At 46.7% G+C, this 25471-nt stretch overlaps 1 protein-coding gene across 5 annotated transcripts in view; it reads left to right on the forward strand.

Annotated features, from left to right (window-relative positions):
• The window catches only part of NEO1 (neogenin 1), a 166785-nt gene that overhangs the window by 107685 nt on the left and 33629 nt on the right, over positions 1 to 25471 (forward strand). For 3 of the 5 annotated variants that reach the window (XM_041469102.1, XM_041469103.1, XM_041469104.1), the window contains exons 8-11: positions 17416 to 17635; positions 22079 to 22233; positions 22727 to 22875; positions 24263 to 24401. In XM_041469102.1, coding sequence (XP_041325036.1) covers positions 17416 to 17635; positions 22079 to 22233; positions 22727 to 22875; positions 24263 to 24401 — 663 coding nt within the window. The remainder of the gene's footprint in view (positions 1 to 17415; positions 17636 to 22078; positions 22234 to 22726; positions 22876 to 24262; positions 24402 to 25471) is intronic. The other 2 variants (XM_041469105.1, XM_041469107.1) reach the window with 1 other exon arrangement.

The following is a 25471-nucleotide window of genomic DNA, read 5'->3' on the forward strand; positions in this document are numbered from 1 at the left end:
ATAAAACATGATCCAAAATGTTGCATGCTGAGGGTTACCAGCAATAGCAGAATAGAGAAAATGAAAACATTCACTAAAATCACAAACTTGGAAAAGAAGCACTTATGGAGCACACCCCAAATCACCCCAAATATTTTATATCAAAGTCATTCCAGTGTCAGAACCTTTTCCTGCTATTAGTGTAAAAAATAGTGAGCTTTGTCATTCCTGCAAGCTGCAGCTGCACATCTGGTGGTTTACAGCTGCAGTTTAAGGTAAATATGTGCTCCAATCAGTGGAACTCCTGCCAGTGCTCCCTCTAAGTGTCCTGCATTGCTTGGCTGGGGTGGCAAAGCAGAACAATTGGTGTTCTGATTAAAGGCCCCAAAAGAGAGATACTGCAAATATCATCACTAAGGCATCAGGTTGTTTTGCTCTTTCAGGTCACAGAGTTATGAAAAATAATTTCTAAAAGCCCAAGGAAGAAAACCCCAGAGGATGAGGGGAGACAAGTCAGACAAGAAAATACTAAAACTATACCGAGGGGGGCTTTGTGTTCTCTTTTTGGAGAGAGATTGTTTTAAATGCTAATTTCTTTCTTATTTGGATGGAGAGGATTTAGGAGAAACAGTCTTAGCCTTGGCTGGAGGCTTGATGGAACTTCACACCTTGAACAGCTGTGAATCTGCTGCCCCTGGCTTTGGTGTCCAGTGTGCAGACAGTAAACCTAGGAATGAGCCATAAAGAGAGATTTCCTGATTATTTTCCAGGTGTTTTGTAGAGTAGCTGTGCACTTGCTACTCCCTCTGAATTTCTCTTTGGATCTGGGTGTGTTTCACTGCTGGCTAAAGAGCCACAGGTACTCCCCACAAGGATTTGGGGAATGCAGGGTGCTCTCTCCTGGGGTCAGGAGCTTTAATGCCATGGAGCAGTGGCAGGAGTCTGCATCCAGCACTGCCCTGCTGTCATCAGATTGCCAGAAGGATTATTAAAAGGAATTTAATTTCTGCTCTGTGCATTAATCACCTGAGTGGTTTGCAGCCCCTTCCAGCAGAAGCATTATTCCATATTCTCCACGTTTCAAACACTGAATAATGGATGGCCTTGGCTTTGGGAGCCCTGCCCAAGCCTGTGCTTGCACCCAGCTCCCAGCAGTGGTTTCTAAATGACTCTCGCTGTTGTTACTGGAGTTCCTGTGGTCTCACTCCTCTGCCTTTCCCTCCCCTGCTGTTTGTCCAGTGGTTTCTCCTTCCTGCTCTGCTCCAGCACCTCATCCTGCTGTCCTCAAGGACTTTGCTCATAATGTCCTTTCTCTTTTGCATGCTGCCAGAGGATTTGGGCTGCAGTGGTGGAGTCTCACAGGGGGTGTGGAGACACACCCAATGCCGTGTCCCTGGAACTCTGGGGCCATTGAGATGCTGTTCTGCAGCAGTGGGACACCCCTGGAACACATCTGAGTGGAACTGTGCTGTGCAGGGGGCTGTGATGGGCAGTGCCGTGAGGAATGGGTGTGATATGTGAAATCTGGCCATTCACAGGTGGAGGAAATATGGATATTGGGGTTTAAAATACCTTCCTTCTCTCAATCCATGAGCAGTGGAGAAGGATACTTCTGGGAAAGAGGGTGAAGGTATCACAGGCAGTAGTGGCAGCTGGCTTGGTATGAAAATTCAAACCCCTAATTTGAGCAAAAACTATTCTGAACATTTCAATCATTAATGCAGAAAACTTTTATTTTTAAATTATTTCATAGCTGCTGGTGAGAAATGCCAACTTTACCAATAAAAGCAACTTCAGTGAAAAAACTGTTGATTAAGTGTTCATCAAAGTTCTTCCCAGTTAGCAGTGCTTCCCTTCCTGTGCTGTTCTCTTTTCTCCTTCCTGCTGGAATTGGCAAACATCTGGCTATTTACAAACCATTTCTCATTAGCCCTTTTGCTTATCAAATTGATCTTGAATGAACTAAATGCAAATGAGAAAGTGGAAGCCCTGGGGAGTTTCTCAGGGAGGCCACGTGAGTGCTCTCATCCAAGTGAAGTCCCACATCTGTGCTTTGTGCTCCTGGAAGGCAGTGTAAGTTTGAAATGCAGTGAGGGGAAAACATTCATCTGCTGCAAAAGGAGATATCCATGTTTAAACACATCTCTGACTTGGAGAGAGCAGGAATTTGGTGATTCACGTTCTGCACAGCCTGGGCACAGCCCCACAGAACCCTGTATAAAGTCTGTCTGTGACTCTCATCTCCTACAATGAGCTTGATATAATCATGGATCAGACATAAAGTTTTAGGCTGGGATTTTTGGTGTTTGGGGTGAGTTCTGGGTAGCTTTTAGTACATATGAAAGTTATTTGTGGGAAATGTTAAAGCACAGAATTGAAAGGCTTCTTGAGTGCCTTTTCCTCTAAACTTTGGTAATTCTGTTAATACATTTATAAAAGTTTGCACCTGGAAAGGGATTGGCCATACAGAATCCACAACCCTGGCTTTTTCAGGAATGTATGAAAGAATCATGGTATTGAGAGCAGAGACTTTTAGGACAAGTGTTTGTAATTGAGAAGGTTGGAAGGATAGAAGAGGGAGGAAGATTTGGGTCAATGGTCTGAGTTAAATCCTCTTCATCCCTGTACTGAACATCAGGTGTAGAATTCTGCAAGGAACTTGAAAAGCCTCTCGTGTCCTTTCCAGCCACTTTGGGATTTGGAGCTGTGTCCCTGTTTTAGATACTGGCCCTGGGCACTCAGTGCCTTTCAGAATTTCACTGGAGTGGCTCTGCTGCCTGCTCTGCCTTTCAGGAAGAATTTGGGAATTCTCCCTAAGAGAAGGAAGTTCCTCAATGACCTCATTGCCTTGCACTTGGACTTTCCAGTCTCAGTGCTTCTCTCTTTGCCTCCTTGATGAGGAGATGAGTGGTTTGATGTCCTGCAGATGCCCCCAGGAGGACTCCTGCCTGTCCCAGAATCTCCATTGTGCCTTGGGAATGCCTTTCTCAGCAACCTCAAATCTCTCCTCCCCCTTTTTTACACAAACCCAGCTAGCTTTACTTCCAATCCTCGTTGCTCAGCCCCTGAATGTCCCAGTTATGGAGCAGATACACTGAATTACAGCAGAGCCATTCCTTGTCATCACTTTTACAGCACTTTTGCATGTGGGGGATGAGATCCTCGGGGTAACAGAGGCGTTTGGGGTTTCTTGGTGCTGTAACCCAGCCTTGTCCAGGGAATCTGGCCCTGCTCACGCTGCCATGTGGGGACTGGGAAAAGAACAGGTGGCAACAAGTAGGAGGAGGGAGGCAGATGGTTCCCTGTCACCCTGTGTGAAAGGCATTGACGAGTACTCAGGCACCGGGGAAAAACAGGAGTGATGCCTGAACACTGTGGAAAGCAGGGTTTGGACTGTAAACAAATATGCTGTGCTATGGGAGAACAATTTCAAACCATCCTTTCAGATGCACGGTGTCACCTTCACAACTGAAGGGGGGTGCTTTGTGGGGCTCTTGTACTTTTATACTACAAAATTGGGTTTTTTCACTATATTGTGAATTGTACAGGAGTGAATGAGTTGGATACCCTGCTGTAGGAGCCATGTCAGGATTGTTTGTTATGGAACTATTTCTTTAAAATTAGTTTTTTTCATGAAGAAAGGTCTCTGTCCAAGCAAGGGTATCCTGCATTTGATTAATTATTCCCAGCATGGGAAGCAAGGAGGTGGAATTAGAAATCTGTGTGTAGCTGTAGAGCTGTGAGGCTTTGGGATCACAGAGACATCTGGGGATGGCTCCATGGGATGGGTGCAGGTTCTTCAGGGAGGAGGGGTGGGGAAGCAGGGAACTGGGTCACCCTCAAAGGCTGATTCCAGTGTTTCCTCACTTTGGAGAGGGTGATGAGGCAGCCAGGAGCACTGGCACAGGGATCAGTGGATGGAAGGACAGCAGTGTGTGTCTGCTGGAGACTGGGTCCTGCAGGGCAGGGAGGAGATGGAGCTTTTTAACATAGCCCTGGTGCTCCTGTGGGCTTTGAGCCATGCAGGGGTGCTGGGTGGCAGCTCTGTGTGACAATGGAGTTTCCAGAGTAGGCTGGAATTCATTGCCTGTGTCTGGCTGGCAAGTGGAGCTGAGAATTCCAGCCTTCAGCTCCCAGACAGGAGGCTTTGGCTTGTTTGGGATATTTTTTGCAGGTTTCTATAGGTGACTGTGTTAACAAGAGGCAGACCATTTGGTCCTCAAGGACCAAAGCACAGTAATGGTTTGCTCCACAGGGCAGGGGTTGAGCGTGTGTGTCCAGGAGACCAGGAGGGATAAAGAAGGAGCTGCCAACTGGGCTCCAACACAAAGTGAAAGCCCAGGGAATCTGGAATCAAAGGCAGAAAATTGCCTGGAAGTGTAGGGATGTAGGAAAGACAAAGCTCAGCTGGATATGGAACCTTTTCAGGGAAGGTTATGGAGCAAATCCCCCTGGTGGCCATGTTATGGGAACATGGTGGGTGATGATTGGGAACATCAGCATGGATCTGCCAAAGACAAACTGTGCCCAGCTGCTCCCGTGGCCTTCTGAGATGAAATGGTTGTGCCTGTGGTGGAGAGGAGAGAAGCAGATTTTGGTTGCTTTGCCTTTAGCCAGGCCTTTGGTGCTGTCTCCGAGGGTATCCCTGAAGCTAAACTGGGGGAATCCAGACTGGATGATGGGATGTGTGGAGAACCATGGAAACTGGGAGCATGTGATGTACTGGATGGGCTGAGTTTGATTCATCCTGGACCCCCTGTTGCTGCTCAGGCAGGGATGGGGACACAGGGCAGGTGGTGGGGACAGGGAAAAGCTGCAAGCAAAGGAATTTCTGATCAGAGAAAGCAGCTTCACAGGGAGGGAGCTGCAGTCCAACAAGCTGCCCAGGGAGGTCTGGGAATCTCTGCTCTTGGGAGATACTCAGGGCACACCTGGACAAGGCCCTGAGCAGCCTGGGTGAAGGTGACCCTGTGAGGCTGGAGTTCAGGGGAGCCCCCAGACCTGTTCTGTGGTCCTGACACTCTGTGAGGCTGGGGTGAGGATGGACCCTCTTGCTGTTGGTGCTCTGCATGGAATGGCCAGGTCTGACAATTCCATGGGATGTGTTTCCTGCTGATCTCCCCGGGAGAAGCACCAGTGTTGGTGTTGATGGCAGTCTGACACCACAAACCTTGTTTGGGTAAAGTCTGACACCACTGCATGATCTCAGTGCCTCTGCTCAGTCACATTCCATCGATCCTAACTTGGAGGGAGTTTTAAAGCCATCATTTATTGCCCTAAATCAGTGCTTTATTTAAGCAATTGAGTTCTGTCCAGGCCTATAGCTGCATAAACAATCCCATTTAGTGTTGGTACCTCTCTGCCAGGCTTTGGCCATGAGCTGTGTGCAAGCTTGGGGCACTGAAAGGAGCTGGGTGGGCTGGGGGCTTCTCTGAGCTCCTCAAAGGTGGAGAACATCAGGAATCTGATCCAAGCTTCCTAAAGGCAGCACGTTTCAGTTAAGATTGTGCTGAAAATCTGTCATTTCTGCACTGCAGATGGTACTGGACTGTTGGAAGTCACTTCAGGCTGACTTGGAGATTCCCATTCCTCACACAGAGGCCATTTCAGCTCCCCTGACCTGACTAAAAAGATTCCCAGCTATAGCTGGATTTTAAAAGCAATGTGAAAAGCCTTATTTCAGTCAGGATAGATGAAATACTCTGTGTTTTCCATAACTGTAAGCTTCATTATGCTGTTTTAGGAGGCAAATAGAAGTTCTTGTTGACAAGTTTTGGCTCCTACTGAAAGAAATGCAAAAGTTGGCACTAACAGGCCAACTGTGCTCTGCTTTGAAAAACTCAGATACACATTTGGGTATTTGCCATGTGTAAAAAATCCCATAAATAGGCCTTGCCTGGTTCAAGCCCTGAGGCAGACTCCGCTCATGTCACCTCAGAACCTATTTTGGATGATTTCATAGATATCAAATGTACCTTCTCAGGCTCTCTCTCTCATAGAGGTGATGCTTTAGAGTATTTTTTAAGTTACATGTTGTGAATGAAAACATTCTCAGTCCATGGAATTCTGTGGAGTTTTTGGAGACTACAAAGTACTTGAAAAATCTGCAGGGTGTTGTGAATGAAATGCCAGAGCAAGATAAAAATACATTGTTCTTATTCAAAGAGCAATAAAGGAGGACTCTGGGTGTTCCTCTGCAGGGTCTCCTGTTTCTTCTCTCAGACAGAAACGTTCTCATGTTCTTTCTGCCTTGTCCAATTTTAATGAAGGAAAATGGGAAGATGTCCCGTGATTTCCAGGAGTGGCTTTCAGGAGTCTCAGCATCCACCAGAGAAGAAATAGATGAAAATTGAGCAGGGAGGCTGCAAAGCCTTGCAGACCAAAATTCACATTTTCTGCCAAGGAATGAAGTGTGGATTTTGGGGGAATGGGAGGTGGTGATGGACCTGGGGTGGAACTGGATGTTCAAGCAGCACAAAGCAGCCCATGGTTCTGGGAGAGCAGGTCTGGGCTGAGGGCACCTGGCTCTGCTGCACTGGGGACATGGGGAAGAACCTCTGCTCTGGTGGAGTGGGAAGATCTGAAAGTCATAATGGAAAATCCAGTGGGTTGAACATCATCAGAGCCAGGAGTAGCAGGGGAGCTTCCTCCCTGCTTCTTCCTGTTTGATCTCCACATATCCCTGAGGGTTTCCACTCACAGGATTAAAGTTTGTCCCCAACAAGCTTTAAAAGCAGCAAATGTCAAATTCCAAGATGCACATGGGGAACGTTTAAGAACTCCTGGCAGTGCTGGGACTCCACAGAGCCGAGAGCGTTCCTGAAGTCCCTGCCTTCATCCCAGCCCTCCAGCATCAGATGGATGGTGCAGGAACAGCTTGGAAGCCTCATTTGGAGAGCTGTGCTTCAGGAACATAAACAGCATCTGAAATCACAAACTGACTTCAAACACTCACAGCCAAAGCCAAACTCAGAGAATGTTTGTACCGGTTGTGTACACTCCAGTGCTAATTTTCTGTAAACACAGCAGTGTGTGCTCCTCTTTAGTGCTGAAAGAGTGGGGGTTTTGGGTTTAATTTTGATTTTAATTTACATTACTTAGCTATTATTCCTCAGGGAAAGGCAGCATTTGTGTTTCTCATGGCTGCATATCTGTTCAAAATGGCCTGGGAGCTGTTTGAATTCAGTCAGTTCCATTTCTTGTCTCAATTCCTGTTTAATAAATGATCTTTATTTATTCCCTCTTTATGGGCCCTGCTAATATATAGTCTTATTGAGAAGCAGAACTGATTAAACCACCCTAGATCCCAAACTTCTTGAACGTTTAACTTGATGAAACGGGAGTTAAGCAGTTCTCAGTAGCCTATTCATGTTTAAAGCTGGCACAGGCTTTGAATAAATTGCTCTAATTTAGATTAAATTAGGAATAGATTAATGTTTGCCAGTGTGCTGTGAATTGCAGGGAGGCAGAACAGCATTTATATTGTGCTTATTAGTTTTCATTTCTTGTTTTATGGCTGTATATACAGTTGGCTTGGCAGAGAAGTGGGAATCTCCTGATGGAATTCACACAGGGTTGGGTGCCCTGACTTCAGTTTGGGCCCACAAATAAAGGATTGTGGGGGTGCTGCTTGTGCTTGGAAACACTGGCACCTTGAATTTTGGTTTTCACTAGGGGACTTGATGGCTAGAAGGAGCTTGAAGAAATTCCATGTCATGTTGGAAAAGGAGTGATAGGTAAGGAATGTTCAGTGGAGGCAGAGCAAGGGCCTGTAGGAACAAAAAACTTGGCTGTTTTATGAGAAATACACAACACACATTAATAGCAGTGTGCTGTCCTCCACCTGTATTATTCCATATTTATTGTCCCACTGCAGAAGTGCAGCGAGGTAGGATGTGTATGGAAGGCTCTGAGTCAATTTTGTCACTTCTGGCTAATCCTGAATTCCTGAGAGAGTTTCTCAGTCCCATAAAAGTCTCTTGGCCACCAGAAAGGCTGATTATTAACACCAAATACACCTCCCTCAACAGCACTGAAATCCACCCATTCCAGTTATGTTTCTCCTCATATTTTACATATTCCTGGCAGCTTGGCTGGGTGATGTCATGTCAGGAGTGCTTTTTCCTGGGAACAAAGCAGTGCTGATTGCTCCTCTGCCTGCCCCTGGCTCCTGCTTAGAGAGGAAAATACAAATAATCAGGAGTGGATCACGAGGGCTGTTGTTTTGAGTGGCTTTACTTTTTCCATCCCTGGATGAGTGGAAGGGCAGGATTAGCTGTAGCTTGATATCTGTCATGACTACCAAAGGCATTTCCTCTGCCTTTATTCCTCATATCCAGGCTCTGAAGATTGACAGAAACACCTTTAATTTGTAATTGATCCCAGGCTCGTGTTGGAAAGGGAAAGATCAGATTTTGTCAGTCTCACACCAGCAGGGAGAACAAACATGGGCTTGGTCTTAATTGGTTGCTTATATTTCAGAGTTGCTAAATTATACAGGAATAGCAGGGACAGCAGAATGCCATTTGGAGAGAAGGGACAGGATTGGTTTTCACTGGGGCTGAGAGGGTGACAGGACTCATGCTGGTGAAGTTCTGGAGCTGGGAGAAGCCCCTGGTCCTTATTGACAGGATAACCTGTATGGGCTCATGGGGTTGATTCCCTAAGGAAATGCCATCAATCCAACAAAGAAATGTAATTTTTAATAATGTGTGTTCAGTATTGAGGCCAGCTGTAAGATGTCACTGTTCTCACTGGAATAGAAGAGCTTGGAGCGAGGGATTCTTGTTTCCCTGGTTGTTTCCCCTTCTCCTATCATCTTTCTTCTCCCCAAAAAGAAACTCATAATTGTGGATCCAGAGTCTTTAAAGGACAGATGGATTCTGTGTGGTTTTCCTGGTCACACATCAGCACTGGAGGTGTTGAAGGAAAAGAAAGAGGGAGAAAAGTCATGCCTGGATCCAGGTCACAGCTGACTGGGGATGGACATTCCACATTGGCCCTTCTTCAGCCCCAGTTTACATTTATAAACTGCTTTAAAAACTTTTTTCTTGGGCATTTTTAACAGTGGTCAGTGACCACAGCAGATCCACATTGAAATGTTGCACCTCTTGCTGTAAACCCAGCATGTACTTCTGGAGAATAACCTTCAATCCTTGTGTGTGGGAAGTGCACCCCAAATTCCCAAGCCTCTGTGCTGGGAAAAGCAGTTGTATTCTAAAAATACTCACAGGGTTCACTTTTTCTGTTAGAATTAGAAATATGAGGAAGCAAGTGAACAATACAGGTTTAAAATAGAAGAAAAGTCTTAATTAAGAGTTTATAAGATTACCAAATATCTCAATACTCCTCTGGTTCTATAAAAATGGGTGGGTGTGAGGTGGGCAGCAAGGAGCTGTGGCCTTTAGCAGAGAAATTCAGTGGAATTTAATAAAATATCCAGTACCACACCTAACAGTGCTGGTCTTTAGGTGATTATAGACTAAAAGAGGAAAGGGAGGTTTGAGAGGATCTTCTCTCTCTTAAAAAATATTAATTGTGTAGCTATAAACCTAAATGGAAGGAAAATAATGTGGTAGATATGTATAAGAAACAAGTAGTTAAATAAGCCATTAATAATTAGTTTAAATAATTTTTCTAAAGAGCTTGGAGAAATAAGGACAATTTTGACAGCCAGCAGCTTGTTCAGCCTCATCTGCTGCAGCTCCAGTTTGGCAGAGCTGGTGCTGCCAGGTTGTTCCAAGTGGCAGCAGCTCCCAAACAGAAGCAGAAGATGTCCCACTTCCAAGGTGCTTTTTGGAGAGAAGCCATGTAGGGTAACACTGAGCTACTGCCCTTGTGTCCCTGCAGTGTCCCAGACAGGGACGGGGTGGCTTGTCCAGAGGCACTTGGATGAGCATGGCAGTCTCTTAGAGGAAATATTGCAGATGAGAGTCAGGGTTATCAGTGATCTGGGAGCAGCAGCAGGATTTGTGTTTGCTGGGTTCCTTTCACTTCAGGCTCTTACTGTGTTGTTCCTTTGAAAATACATCCTGAAATAGTCATGGCATGGTCATGGAATCCCAGGGTGGTTTGGGCTGGAGGGGCCTTAAAGCCTGTCCTGTCCACCCCTGCCATGGCAGGGACACCTTCCACCATCCCAGGCTGCTCCAAGCCCCATCCAGCCTGGCCTTGGTACTGCCAGGGGTGTTCTGGTCCTGCTCTGCCAGCACAACAGTGATTCCTGCCCTGCCTGCCTGCAGGATTAGGGGGGATTGTTGGGATTATTGGGGATTATTTGGATTATTGCAGCATTCCCAGAGCTCCCAGCACTGTGTGACCCCCTTCCCTTGGGAGTGCCAGCTGAGCATCCCTGTGGGAAGGGAAGGGAAGGGCCCAAGGGCACAGAGGAGTTCTTGGCAAGGCCCAGGGCAACTTCAGAGGCATCTTGGGCTCTTCAGGTGTGCCATGGCTGTGCAGAGCTGAATCCTTTGCACAGGACTCAGGTTTTGTTTGTCACTGTTCCTCAGGGCCTGTGCTTGAACAGAACTCCGTTATTTGAGAATAAAGTCACAGCTCTGCTGCCATTATAAAAGTCAGAGTGCAGAACACTCTTGCAGGCTCTGCTGCTCTCAAGAGATGTTTTTAAGGTCTTCTGAGGAGTTCCACTGATGAATATTCACAGTAAGAGGAAACTCTGGCCAGGGTTTTTTGGGGGCACTTCCAGGCAGATTTTCTGCCTCGGGTTCTATATGTGGGTTTTGGTTTGGATTTTTGATTCTTTTTCTTAAGGAGTAGTTGTTAAATATTTAATTATTTAAATAATTGAATCTTCACTACTTAATTTGAAGGTCATACCCAGCATTTTACAATATGTTTTATGGTTTGAATTTCTTTCCAGTGACACAATGTGTTTCAAAGCAGTTTTAAACTCCTTGGGGACAGGTGAGGTGTGTTTGGCTCATTTCCCTTTTTTTAATAACCTGAGTCTCATGACTGAAATCCCTGCAGGGCTTTTTTCCCTTTCCATCCTCCCCTGGAGCTGTGGGATGTGGTTGGAGCCAGGGGGTTCCTGCTCCTTTTCCCTGGAATGCGTCAGCAGGGCCGTCACGCCTTTTTAAGGGTTGTTTTATGAGACAGGAAAAAATCAAATTGTTTCCTCTACACCAAAGCATTTCATGGTGGAACGGGAATGGGAGGAGGGCTCGTTATCAGGAGGGGTTTTATGACTTCCTTTAAACCACAGGCTCCCAGTCAGAATGTGTTTATCACTATTTTTATATATCCCAGTTTATTGAGCACCCAGCAGTGCCCGTTCACAATGTGAAACAGAACCAAATAAATGCCCTAAAAATCAGAATCACTGAGTGGCAGTTAGACACTTGCTTGTTCTGGATTTTTGGGGAATTTTTTGCACTCAATTTGTGCATTGAGTGAAGAGTAAATAACAGCTCTTGCTCCCAGTGGTGATGTAAATTAATCTAAGGCAATTAAAAATTTAAAATAAGGTTTTTCCTGCTCCGAGCTAAACTTGTTGACATAGAGGAATAAATAAGGAAGAATCTCCATTTCATTTATGAGGAAAATTAGGGATATTGGTAGGGGAGTGTCTGTTCCTCAGCGTGGGGGTTGAATTTGGGGTTTTAAGTGTGTGAGGGACAACATTTATTCCAAGTGTTGAGTGGGGTTCTTGCCCTCAGACCTGTCCCTGGAGCGAGGTGATCCAGGGAAATGCTTGTGTGGGTCAGCCCTGGGCCCCTTTGCTCCTGGGTTTCTGCAGGTGTCATTCCAAAGGATGCCCTGCTCGGTGGCTCTGTGTCCAGCTGTGCTTCCCTCCAGGTGTTGGTCATACACTGTCCTGTTTGTCTTCCTGACACATTTCCAAAATCACACATTCCAAATTCCACACAGCTCCAAACTTCCAAAATTTGAGTCCACAAAGTTCTGCAGTTTAAATTAGCTCATGGAGAGTAATTAAATCTACAAAATCCTAAATTGGAGGGCGTTTTCTTTAAACAGATGTGGATCTGTGTCTTGCAGCAGAGGGATACAGGTGATGGTGGCTGTCTTTGGAAATCCAGGAGATTCAGGACATTTCTGTTCATTCTATAAAGCAGAAATTACTTTCACCCTCTTCTTTCCACATCTGTTCAGTCTCTGTTCCAGCTTTGCACAAAAGCATCAGTTTGTGGAAGGAGTCCCAGAGATTTCTTTAAATGAGTTTTCCCAAGGGGAGAAGTTAATTCCATTATTACAGCTGATCTGGTGAGACCAACTTCAGCACTTGGGCTGTTTGTCTGAGAGAAATTACTTGGGCCAGGTGACGTGGCTTTGTTTGAGTGTGGGATCACTCAGGGAGCAGCTGGCAATAGCCAGGTGATCCCTTCTGTTAGACATTTATGTTTTAAGCATTTGAACAAGGACAACAGTTGGATACAAGCAAGTACACAGACAAAAAATAGAGAAAGCAAAATTTTGAAGGCTGGTGTGTAGTGTGACCTTACTAATTTTGTTATTTCTTGCTCATTATTGCACTGCACCAAGTTCTGCTGTTATTTTTTAATATGATGAACATAATGAAATCAGTGGGATTTGACTGTGGCTCTTTGCAGCATCACAGCTGCTAATACAAGCAAAAACATAGAATAAAATAGAGAAAGCAAAATTTGAAGGCTGGTGTGTAGTGTGAACTTACTAATTTTGTTATTTCTTGCTCATTATTGCACTGCAGCCAAGTTCTGCTGTTATTTTTTAATATGATGAACATAATGAAATCAGTGGGATTTGACTGTGGCTCTTTGCAGCATCACAGCTGCTTAATCCTGACCTGAGCTGAATCCTTCCATGGGGACACCATGAACCAAAGTTCAAATTTTGGAGAACAGTGCAGTAGGTAAAAGAAAAAGTTTCAAAGTCTTTATTACCTTTCTGGAATCAGTTAAATAGATTTATGGGAGAAATATTATTTATTGAGTACACAGTTTTGTATGAATACCTCAAGTCAAAATTAAACATTTGGTGCCTCTTAGGAATTGTTTCTTAGGGAATACAGTTAAAATATTAGGGGTGTTGAGATCTGAATGTCCTAGGTAATTTTTTTTTTTTTCAAAAAAGGTCTGTTGGCAAAATAGTTATTTGCTATTTTTAGTTACAGTAGATCTTTGTTGCTGAAATCATGTTTCAAATCTGTTTCAAATCTCTAAGATCCACCCTGAAGTCCTTCCAAGGAGGACTTTCTCTTCTCCTCCTCTATGTATTGACTGGTGTCCCTGTTCCTTGTTGTCCCCATGAATAATTCCACTGGGAAGGTCCTTCTCATGCTGGGTCCATCTCCTCCCTTGGAGGGTTCATTGATTCATGGACCTTCCCAGCCCATTCCTGCTCCTCACCCCCTGCCTGCCCCTCAGGGAGTCTGGGATCTGCATGTGGCTGGGCTGGCCCTGGCCTGGGGGATGCACTCAGCTCCCTGTTGGGTGTTTGGGATGAGAGCTGCTCCAGAGCTCCCTGGGGTGCAGGCACTGGGTCCAGGAACACCTGCATCACCCCCTGGTGCCTCTCCTGCTTCTGGAATCCCAGCATTCTCCTCGGGGAGGTGCTGCAACAAGGACTTGCAAACACTTGGATGTGGCCAAAACAGCCTAAACCTGACCTTTAAGCAGTTCTTCAGGCGTTTGTGGCTCTGAATCCCTGCATTTCCACAGCCCTTAGAAGCAGGTGGTGGCACTGCCAGGTGGGCACCCAGGGGATTGGAGTGTCCCCAGTGGTTCAGATAAGGCTGGAGCAGATAACATTCCTGTTCCCCCTTTGTGTTGGAGCTGATGGCATCACTGGAATGTTGTTGCCAAACAGGAGGAAGCCTGGATATGCCAATAGGGGGAAGGCAGGAAAAGGGAAATCTGAACACAGCATGGAAAGTATTTCCAGTGATCTCATAACAGCCAGAGGGTTCAGTGAGTGGTTTTCAGGTGTGGCTGGCTTGTTTAGAAAAGATCTCCTGGGCCCCCTGGGTGGTGGCCCTGGGGCAGCTCTCTGGCCGTGCTCCCTCTCTTTGTGTTACCCATGGTTTTCCTACAAGATGAAAAGGTGGGGTCACACCAGTGCACCCCATGGGCACCTTCACCTCTTGGATGTCACCAGCCCAGTGCTGGGGCACTTCAGACCTTGTCACTGACTCACTTGAGTCCAAATCCTTGTGGGTATTTGCACACGCTGCAAAGTATTTTGATAAAGTAGTTGTAGTATTTGATGTCTGCTCAGAAGGAGCCCTGGGAAGGGCAGCTTGATAGAAGGGCTTGAGGGTCAGCAGCTGGAATGTCCTCTCACCCTGCATCCCTGGGATTCCTCTGGGGCTGCCTTGGCTGGCACTGCTGCTGTCACACCTGAGCAGCACAAACAGATTCCTGTGTCTTGGAATGCTGTGGGACGTGGGGAAAACCATTTCCATAGGGAAAATCATTTCTAGGGCTAAGTTAAAAAATTCTCCTTCTGATGTGGCTGGGAATTGCTGCCTGCCCTGCAATGGCCAGGATGCAGGGGTGCAACTCTGCTGCCTGGAGTTGTGTAGGAGTTCCAGCATCCCTCTGGTTCCAGTTCCTCCACAGTAGGAGATAAATTGTGGTGCAAAGCACAAGTCACTTGCTGAATGTGCTTTCAAAAAATGAGATTCGTGAAAACTGTGTAGGAATAACTGCAGAGAACAGTCCAGAGCTGGACTTACTGTTTAAGAAGTGATGGAGATGTTAGAAAGAAGAGACTTGAGTTGCTTCTTCCACAGTGCTGAAAGCTGGAAGGGACAAAGCCATTCCCTGACTGGTGTTAGAGGTAATTTGGGTGTAATTGCTCATTAACACAGCTCTGACTGCTGAGCTCTGCTCACCGGCTGGGGATGAAGCCTCTGTAACAGCGCTTGAGGCAATTGTAGGAAACACAGGAAAAAAGGAAGGAAATCCCTTCATCTTTGGGGTACCTCCCCCAGCTCCTGGCAGCCCCAAAAGTGTTTAAGTGCAGTGTTTGGGGTCCTGCTCACCTCACCTGGAGGGTTTCAGGTCTTGCTGCTCTCTCTGGGTCACAGCTGATTTTTCAGGCATCCTTAGGGTTTTGTTGTCTGTGAGTGTTCTCCTGTAATGCTGTGGGGAGGAACATTCCTGCTCTGAGCCTTGCACAGGATGGAACTTGGTGTCTGTTCTCTGGGAACTCCTGGCAGCTCTCCCAGACCCCTCAGCTCTGTGTGCACATCACTTCCCAAAAAATGGATCCATTTCATGATATGGGAAGAAAAACACACAAATATGTGGGGATGGGGTTTAGATGAAGCAGATGAATTTTAAAAATATTCCACTTCAACTCAACTGAATGAATTTTAATGATAGGTAAGGGGTGGATTTTGCATCAAAACCATGTAATTTGAAGCAGATCACCTGACAGTATTGCCAAGACAGGTAAGAGAAAGCAAAGTATGAGTGTTTGGAATTTGAAATCAAGCAGGACAGTTGGGCACCAGGCAGTTCCATCCCTTGTTCTCACTGAGGAAGGAGTTGGTCAGGTGCAGTGAGAAGGTCTCCAATCCAAGGGAGCTGATGACAAGGGCTGGGATTTAAACACAGGAAAAGCCTGGTGTGATATTGGATCAGCACTGGAATGTCGTTCAGGAGCAGGGAGATGGTTTGGGAAGATCCCCTGGCCCTTCAGGGCTCTCCTGAGTGATCTGCAGCACCAAGGGACTCCCTGGGGAGTGGGCCCCTGCTGAGGCCAGAAGAGCTGAAAGTGGTGCATTTCTGCAAGAAATCCAATTATGGAACATTAAAAAAGGGGGGGTTAGATAAAAATAGATTTTGCAATGAATGTGAAATTAACAGTGTCATGTATTGATCAGGAGGGGCTGCTGGAGAGCACTTAATTGGGATCCTTAGCTATTAGAGTGTGGAAGGGATAATTAAGGAGATACCCTGGAGTATGTGTCTCCAGATCTGTATTTGGAATACCAAAACATCCTGGCTCTGGGATCTGTCTCCCAGTTCTGCCCACAGACTGGTGCTACATTGTACAAATCTGATAAAACCCATGGCTGCTTCTTAGGTGTCTGTCAGGACCTGCCCAAGAAACAGAACAGAAAAAATGAGAGTTCTGCCAATTGAGGAACTCCCAAGCTGATGCTTGGGTAGGCAAGGGGCTTTGACAATTTAAAATCAGATTGTTGCTGATGGAGACTCCTCAGTGTTTTTCCCTGAAGGTTTGGTCATTCAGACAACATTTTCTCCTTTAGTCAGCTTTTCAGGAGGTTTTCTCATTGTGTATCAGAACACAAATCCACGTGTTCTGGTGGAGATGCTGCAGCTCAACAAGCTCTTCTAGTCCTGAATTTCTTTCTGGGGGAAAGCAGCAATTTTAGTTAGTTTCCATAATTAATGAAAAAATAAATGTAGTTGGCAGCATGGATTCCCATGTGGAAAATGTCATCAGGTGGCTTAAGCTTGGTAAATAGTTCAGAATGCAGAAAAATTCCATGTATCCTGAGCTTTGGGGGTTTGTTACTAATTGTGCAGCTTGGAATACTCTGTGGTAATTGGGGTCCAGCTGCTCAGAATCTCACTGTTACATTTACTGGCTGGATTGCTTTAATAGGATTTGGAGAGAGAGTGGCTCTTCCTATGGTTCAGCTTGTGCTGTTAAATCACCAACCTTTTAATGCAATAATCCCTGCATTTATCCTGCCTTGGAGTAGCAACACACAAAGACATGACTGAGGCTAAAAGTTTGGAGAGTGTGGATATAATCCAGAGCAACAGTTATTTATGTTTGTTAGAGTCACTGTAAAATGATGAAATGGGGGTTGTGGGACAGAGGAAGATGGCAGGAAAACAGTGGGAAAAGGGCTGTAACTCCAGTGCCATGGGCAGTAGCAGAGCCCAACCAGGTCAGGACTGCAGGGTTTGGCTGGATGAGTTTGCACTGAAAGGAATTCTGTGTATTCATCTGTCATTTTGTTATGATTGAGAGTCGTTTAAGTGAACTGTGCATGTTAATGAGCTACAGTAGGAAGTGGGGTCTGGGTGTGCATTTGAGTAATTAACAGAGTTGGGGTTTGGCTGTCACACACGTGGCATTACACGTGCTCCCAAAGCAATGACACTGTGGTTTGCTGCTGGTATCCTCTCCTGAGGTCGATTTTTACCCCCAGTTCCACCCTTCCCTCCCCTGCCACTTCCATTACAGTGGAGATTTGGTCTGCTTGCCTGACAGTGCCGTGTCCTGTACTCCCCATTAGTGGCCAGTAGTTACCTCTGCCTGCATGTCAGCCTTCAGTTTAATGGCCTTTTTTGTGTGTTCATTTTCTTCTGTTTCCCATCGTGGTTTTGTTTATTTCTTTTACGTTTTTTTTTCTTCTGTTCTCTTTTTTTTTTTTTTTTAAACCGTGGTGATGTTTGCCCTTCATATTCCCCAATGTTTGCACATGCCAAGATGTTGCCATCCCAACATTACCTCCCACTTCACTGACCAGTGCCACTAATGACCATCTAGCACCAGCCACAGCGGGACCCCTGCCCTCCGCCCCGCGGGACGTCGTGGCCACCCTCGTGTCCACTCGCTTCATCCGGCTCACGTGGCGGCCGCCGGCCTCGGACCCGCAGGGAGACAACCTCACCTACTCCATCTTCTACACCAAGGAGGGCATCAACAGGTAAACTCCTGGGCCAGGGGCTCTGCTGGGCTTGGCTGACACGGCCTGAGGTGGAGGGGTTGTGTTCCCCTGCCTCCTTCCCGACCCTCCTGGAGGGAGGAGCTGCACAGGCAGTGGAGCAGTTGCACACTCCTGCAGGAGCTGCACAGGCAGTGGAGCAGTTGCACACTCCTGCAGGAGCTGCACAGGCAGTGGAGCAGTTGCACACTCCTGCAGGAGCTGCACAGGCAGTGGAGGAGTTGCACACTCCTGCAGGAGCTGCACAGGCAGTGCTTGAGCATGGTTGGATTGGCTGCAAACCTTCCAACAGCTGCCACCTGCCTTCAGCAGCCTGCTGGGGACAGAGCAGCAGGAGTGTCACAGCTCCTCAGGGAGCAGGGGAACATCCCCTGGAAGCCCTGCTGGGAGCAAGAGGCACATCAGGCTTCAAACCCCTGCAAATCCCCCCTCACTCAGGGCCAGCTGTGAGGTGGGTATTGGTTAAACCCCATGCTCAGTGCTAAATGCCAGTTCCCTCCTCAGAATTGCTGTAAACAGAAATCTGGGAAATGCCTCACAATCATCACTTGTGATGTATTATCCCAGTGGATGATATCAATCTACCCCTTCTCCTTCCTGATGGGATCTACTGCTCAGAATTACAGTTTCAAATTGTGATAAGTTTGAGGAAGCTGAAATGAACATTCATTTGGAGCAATGCTTAATTAATTGCAGATTAGTTTATCAGATTTATTACTCAAGGGAAAATTATCTGTTCACTTTATTGATGAGAGTGTGAGACACAAAGTCATTTGGAACAGAAAACACTCCAGAGGGGAATTCCTGCTCTTCCTCAATCCTGTGGATAGACATCTTGTCCAGGCTCTTGGCAATTAACTGAGGCAATTTGTAACATTTTATTTGCCTCACAAATGTTGTTTTTCTGTTACTCCCTTAATTTGGTGATATCCAAGGTGCTCCAGGCCAGGCTGGATGTGGCTTGGAGCCCCCTGGGGCAGTGGGAAGTGTGCAGGAGCACCCAAATCCTCTGAGGGTCTGAGGTTCCAGCTGCCTTGGCCTCTGCTGCCTCAGCTTCCTTCAGTTTTCACCTGTTCAGGAGAGACCCAGGACTATGGCAATGCCTCCACACCTCTGTCCCATGGACTTATTTGAGGGGGGATTCTGCCCCTCTGCCCCCTCAGGTGAGACCCCCACCTGCAGAGCTGCCTCAGCCCTGGGGTCCCAGCACAGGGAGGACGTGGAGCTGCTGGAGAGAGCCCAGAGGAGGCCACGGAGAGGCTCTGAGGGTGGAGCCCCTCTGCTCTGGAGCCAGGCTGGGAGAGCTGGGGGTGCTCACCTGGAGAGGAAAAGGCTCCAGGGAGAGCTCAGAGCCCCTGCCAGGGCCTGAAGGGGCTCCAGGAGAGCTGGAGAGGGACTGGGGACAAGGGATGGAGGGACAGGACACAGGGAATGGCTTCCCACTGCCAGGGGACAGGGATGGATGGGACAGTGGGGAGGAATTTTTCCGTGAGGCCCTGGCATAGAGTGCCCAGAGCAGCTGTGGCTGCCCCTGGATCCCTGGCAGTGCCCAAGGCCAGGCTGGATGGAGCTTGGAGCCCCCTGGGGCAGTGGAAGTGTCCCTGCCATGGCATGGGTGGCACTGGATCACTTTTCATTTCTGTTCCAACCCAGCCTGTTCTGTTATTCCAAGGGGAGCATTACAAAGTGAGGAGGCAGCAATGGAGCAACATTTCTGCTTCGGGGGCTGCCCAGTGTCACCAGCCATGGCTTGTCCCACCCTGGCCTGGTGACATCATGAGGCTCCCCTGGAGGTGGGAATGAGGGGGTGTCCCTTGTCACAGCGCCTGGGGACCTGGGGGAATCTGATCAGATGGGAGTTACTGACTCACACAGCTGCAGGGTTATTTCATCCCCATGGCAAGTATTTATTTACTTCACACTCAAGGCAATTCCCCTGGAAAGGGAGTGAAAATTCAAAAGTGCTGCAGGGAGGTTTGAGTCTGGGGAACTTTAGACAAGGACTCAGGCAGAAGAACCCCAGACTTCAAGATCTGGACAGAAAAAAAAGAAATAATAGCACATTAAAAGAATAAAAATGGCACATTGCTGGTCGGAGGTAGTAAATTACACATGTGGGATGTTGAAACACTGCTGAATTCACAGTTAACTGTGGTGTGCTTCAGACACAGCAAATGGAGTTTAATTGTGTGTAATCACACTCAGAATGCCTCTGGAGCTCCCTGCCAGGCCCCACAGCTGGCACACACAATATCCACTCCCTAACAGCTCCCCAAAGTTGCTTTTTTAGATGTAAGTGCAGCTTTAACCTTGGCATTTCCAGCCAAACTCCTGGGCTTGCACTGAAGGCTCTTCCTGTGGGTGCTTGAGAGTTCCTGTGAGCCTGGACTGGAGTTCCCAAAGCTCCTGAACTGGGGATTAAAGTGGAGTCATGGAACAGTTGTAAGGATCTGCAGGGTACTGCAGTCATTCCTGGGCCCATCTGCTTGGTGCCTGTTATCCCAACCTGAGCACGTTGGAAAAGGTGCTCCAGGCTCCCCAGGAACAGCCATAAAGGAAGAATTCACTCAGCACTTAATTAGATTAATCTCTCCCTATTTTTACCAAGCTGTTGTGAAGCTACATCCCTGGTTATTACTGAAAATTTGCAGTACTGTGACATGTCTATTTATTTTTGGTAGATGTTGTCTTTCCAGTAATTTTTTTTTTCTAATTTTAAATAATAACCTTTGTTTGCTGATTACCATTTTTTTCTTAGATCAAATCAGGGAGTGCACTTGCACTTGAGACAGAAAATGCTATATTTTGCATGTTAATGGGAGCTGGATGTCACCTCACAGCTGTGAATCCATTGGCACCTAGGCTGGGCTCTCAGATCCCATCCTTGTAGTTACAGCACGTCTTCAGGAAGCTCCACTTGGAAACGTGTTTTCAAGAAAATTTTGTGCTCAAAGTGGAAAAATTAGCAATGAAAATTAATAAAAAGCTGAAGTAAATAAAGCTGTTTATGCAGTGCCATTTTAGCTGAGCTCATGAAGGGGAACATTCTAGAAAATGGATGTAAATAGATATTTAGTTACAGAGAGTGCATTGTTCCCCTCTATAGATACAGTTTAATAGGGTAGAAACCAACAGGGATTTCAGAATGTTTTCAGCCAGGTTCTGCTAAATCAACCACACCAGTGGATGTAAAAAAAAAAAAATTAAAAATGGGAGTTTTGGAATCCTCTTTCCCTGATAGAAACTGAAGCAGAGTAGCTGGAAGGGAGGAAGGGGAGCCTGGGACGGTTCTGCTGGAGTTCCCATGTCAGAAATGCTTTAACAAGTGTCAGTGGGGCTGAGGCTGGCCTGTCCCAGGGGGAGCCTGGCAGCCCAGAGGGACTGCATGGTGCTCAGAGCAGGCACAGTCCCCTGCATTTGCTCACTGGGAACTTCTTGATTGCTCCTTTTGGAGTTCTTGGCATTCCCAGGGAGCTCCTTCCCAGGGGAGGATGGATAGCATTACCCAGACACAGCCCCGAGCAGCTCAGGTGCGGGGCAGTGCCTTGAAATAAAGGCTGCCCTTGGTTTAATGATTGATCTCCTAATCTTCCCCTCAATCCCTGATAAGAACAGCTGGAGTTTCCTGGATGCTGTTTGGCAGAGGCCTCGTAGTGCAGGGGGAACGTCGTGTTCCGGTGCCAGGGTTGGCTGGAGGTCACTGAGCAGCAGCAATGCCCCTTCCAGGTGCCCCACACATGACCTGTGTGCTGCCAGCTGGGTTAGGGCTTCCAGCTCACAGCATGCTGGCCTGACATGCCCCCTCCCATGCCAAGGGTGTTCCTTCTGTGGGCTCTGGTACCCTGCATCTGCCTCCAGGAGTTTGCTGGAGGTCGGAATTTTCACTTCACCTCCACTCTGTGGAAGCAGTGTCAGAGCCATGGCATTGCCCTTGGTGTTCTAAACAAATCCAGACATCAGCAAGGAGCCGAGGCAAGGCTGGAGGTAGAAGAGCATGTTAAAACAGCTCCTTTGAAAAATCCCCAAAAAGCAGCCCCACAATATTAACAGGAATGCCCTAAATCTCGCCAGACTGCTAAAATAGTTTCTGTGCTGGCTCCTGAGCTGTAGGATAAACTGTCACTGGGAATTATCACTTGCTGTCACGGGAATAACAAAGAAACCACTTCGAGTTTGTGGGTGTCAAGTGTAATTTATTCTGTTCCTTCAGCGCATTCGGTTTTGTGCAAAGGGAAGTAGCACAATTGGGAGCAGTTTGTCAGCAGCACTTCTGGCACACGCTTGTGGTGTTGTGCAGGGAGCACAGTGCAAACCCCACGTCATTTACACGCTGGGTATGTTCAGATGGGACATGCCACAGGAGCAGCTACTCCTCATTTACTAATCACTGGTGCTGTCTGTGCCCAACCCTTTTGTTGCCCAAAGGGAACGTGTGGAAAACACGAGTCGTCCTGGAGAGACGCAGGTGATGATCCAGAACCTGATGCCAGAGACAGTTTATGTGTTCCGGGTCGTGGCCCAGAACAGGCATGGCCCCGGCGAGAGCTCGGCACTGCTCAAGGTGGCAACGCAGCCCGAGGGTGAGCAGGATGTTCCTGGAATTTGCCTCACTGTGGCATTGATACTGATTTTATTTTTTATTCTCCACATTCACAACCTTTCCCAGAATCTGATGCTTTTTAGAAGTTGTACTTGTGGACCGCAGTTTCCAAAGATTTTCCATGTCAGTGGGATTGTGGGATTTAGTGTCACCATTAAGAACTGATGGGACCTTCCTTGCTAAATTCTCTAAACTGTTCTAACAGGAATGCATTTTGCTATTACTTGGCATTTGCCTGAAGTTTTCTCTTTTTCAGTTAATGACTATTAACTTTTCAGGCAAATGCCAAGTCACTTGGTAGGGTCATTCTAGACGAAAGGAAGCAGGATCTCCTTTGGAAATTTGGTCCCACCTTCCACCCTGCAGTGAATCCATGTGGAATGTCACAATGGGAAACCCCCCCTTTTCCTGGGGTGCTGGCCAGGGTGGGCACCCCGGGCTCAGGACTAACAGGGTTCCCCCTTGTGTTGCAGTCCAGCTGCCCGGCCCCGCTCCCAACATCCGCGCCTTCTCCAGCTCCCCCACCAGCGTCACTGTCACCTGGGAGACACCGCTCTCGGGCAACGGGGACATCCAGAACTACAAACTCTACTACATGGAGAAAGGACAGCACACAGAGCAGGTACAGGGCCTGCTGCACCCCCTCAAACTGCCCTGAAGGGCTGCACACACCCTGGGGAGGTCTGCTTTTCTGACAGACTGAATGCTTTAGCCTCAGATGTGGGGTTACTTAAAATCAGATTTCCAACATGAAATGTTTGTGTCTGGGCTGGGATAACCCATTTTATCGGTGATGCCCTGATTTGGTATTTGTTAACATCAAGTAGCTTTTGGGGAATTCCATCATACCACGAGAGGAGAGGGCAGAGAGCAGCCGTGCCATTATCGAGCTGTTCTGGTGCAGATGATATTAAAGATGTTTGCACAGTTATAGGCTGGGTTTTAGCAGTTCAGGCTAAATAGTGATTTTTGGCATGATCCCTAATCCAAACTTTCTTGAATTCTTGGACCCAGTGATTGATATTTTGATATTGCAGAGCATCCAATTAATTTAATTTTCTTAGTATTCCACTGAAGCATTCGATGTGTTCTGTAGGAGTATGGGCTGCCACCTGAGAATAATGAGGATTAATCCCAGTCTTCCCAGCCACATTCCCATCTGATTGTATATCAGTATCATTCCAGCTTTAAAAAGCAAAGGGAAGAATATTTTTCTTAGCTTTTAAATATTTTTACATCAGTTTTTAAATGGGGCTGTTGCCGTTTGTGCTTCTGCATCCCACTATATCTATTCATATATATATATAAAATCACTATTATAGTGATATATATTGTGATGGTTTTGAGCATTTCCAGGTCCCTTTTCGTGTCCAGGACCAGTGTCCATGTTAGGATTTAAATAGGACAGGGAGAATTTTCTCTGGAAACTCAGAGCTGGCATCCTCCCAGGTCCTGGCTGTGCCTGAAGGTGACACACAGGATTCACTCCTGCTGTGGGTTGTGCAGGAACTCTGTGGCTGATGGCACTGCAGTGATGCCTTGTGAAAGCTGACCTGGAACAGGGACTAGAGGGAGCTAAAGAATAAAGTAGGGATTTATTAAAAGGATATCCTCGATAGATCCACCTTGGGCAGCACAACCCAAAATGGCCACCAAAAAAATGGACAACCAGTCACAGGGACTCATACTTTTATAAGTTTTGGTCCATTTGCTTATTGGAGCTAATTGCCCAATTACAGCTTTAGTCCATGAACTCCCACCCTTGTTTTCTCTCTTTGGTCCACATTGTTTGTGCTCTTGGGGCTGAGATCTGGATCATTTGTCCTTGGTGTCCAGCTAGAGCAGGAATTGTTTTGTCTCCCTGCTCTGTGAGGAAAGCTCACCACCATCCCCTAACGTAAATCCCAGACCCACACACTAAAGCAGCACAGAATCTGAAAAACAGAAAAGCTAAACCTGAGGCATGAGCAGAGCTGACCTGAGCTTGCCTGGGGTGTTGTTGGGGACAGGACGTGGACGTGGCGGGGCTGTCGCACACGGTGGCGGGGCTGAAGAAGTTCACCGAGTACAGCTTCCGCGTGGTCGCCTACAACAAGCACGGCCCCGGCGTCTCCACCCACGACGTCGTGGTGCGCACCCTGTCCGACGGTAAAGCTGCTCCACTTCTTTGCATTTTGGGCTTTTTCCAGCAATTATCAGTGATATTTTTGCCTGACATCCGGGAGAAATGATGAGGAGGACTCCATCTTATCAGAAGGCTAATTAATTACTTTATTAGACTATATTATTCTGTACTGTATTACATGATATTACATTATATCTAAACTGAATCTGCCGAGCACTCAACTGCCCAGCATCTCGTGACTGTCAGCTGACAGTCCTGACACACACCTGGATTCAATTGCCAATGAATCAAAACACTCACACCAAAATCCAATTATCAGTTCCCTTCAGGTAAACAATCTTCCACAATATATTCCACTTGTGAACAACACATGAGCAGTAAATGAGATAAGAATTGTTTTTTCTTTCTCTGAGGTTCAAAGAATGTGAATCCCAAAAATATTCTTGGGAAGTTGTGCCTTACTTTTCTCTGTGAAGAGAAATGTGGCTACATTACCTGGTAATTTCTGACAAGTGAATCTTTAACCAGGCTTTTATGGGGTTTGTTCATTGTTGCATGTGGGTACTCATGGTCAAAATCCCCCCAGAGGCCTTCCAGAACTGGGTGAAGGAAAATTGCTACACCTGCAGAAGTGTCTGGGATTGTGATTCCAGAACAATGGTGTCCTTCATTCCAGCATCAGCCATTTATTTCATGGGTTATTGAGCCTACATTGAGCATGGACAGAAAAAAAAATACACTGAAGGCACCAACTCCAAATTATTTTCTTGGTTCTCTCACATATGGAGAGACTCTTGGTTTTGGAGTGCTTCTATTTTAATTGTGCTCCTGTGTTTGCACTGCAGCACAGATATTGTTAAATGCATCGCACAGAGTGGTGAGAGCAAGATGTGAGGTCAGTATTTTTTATAAGGCAGATAAAGAGGTGATGTGAGCAAACAGAGACACATGAGCAACTGCAGAGTGATCAGAGTTAGTGATAACTTGTATTTGTTAGAGAGAAGTTTATACAGAAGAGCACTCAGAGGGAAAGGGAGCAGAGCCTGGAATCCTGTGACCAGGAGCAGAGAGGAATATTGTCCCAAACTCTCTC

Source organism: Pyrgilauda ruficollis, unplaced genomic scaffold (genome assembly GCF_017590135.1).
Source record: "Pyrgilauda ruficollis isolate IOZ18807 unplaced genomic scaffold, ASM1759013v1 scaffold23, whole genome shotgun sequence".
Lineage (NCBI taxonomy): Eukaryota > Metazoa > Chordata > Aves > Passeriformes > Passeridae > Pyrgilauda > Pyrgilauda ruficollis.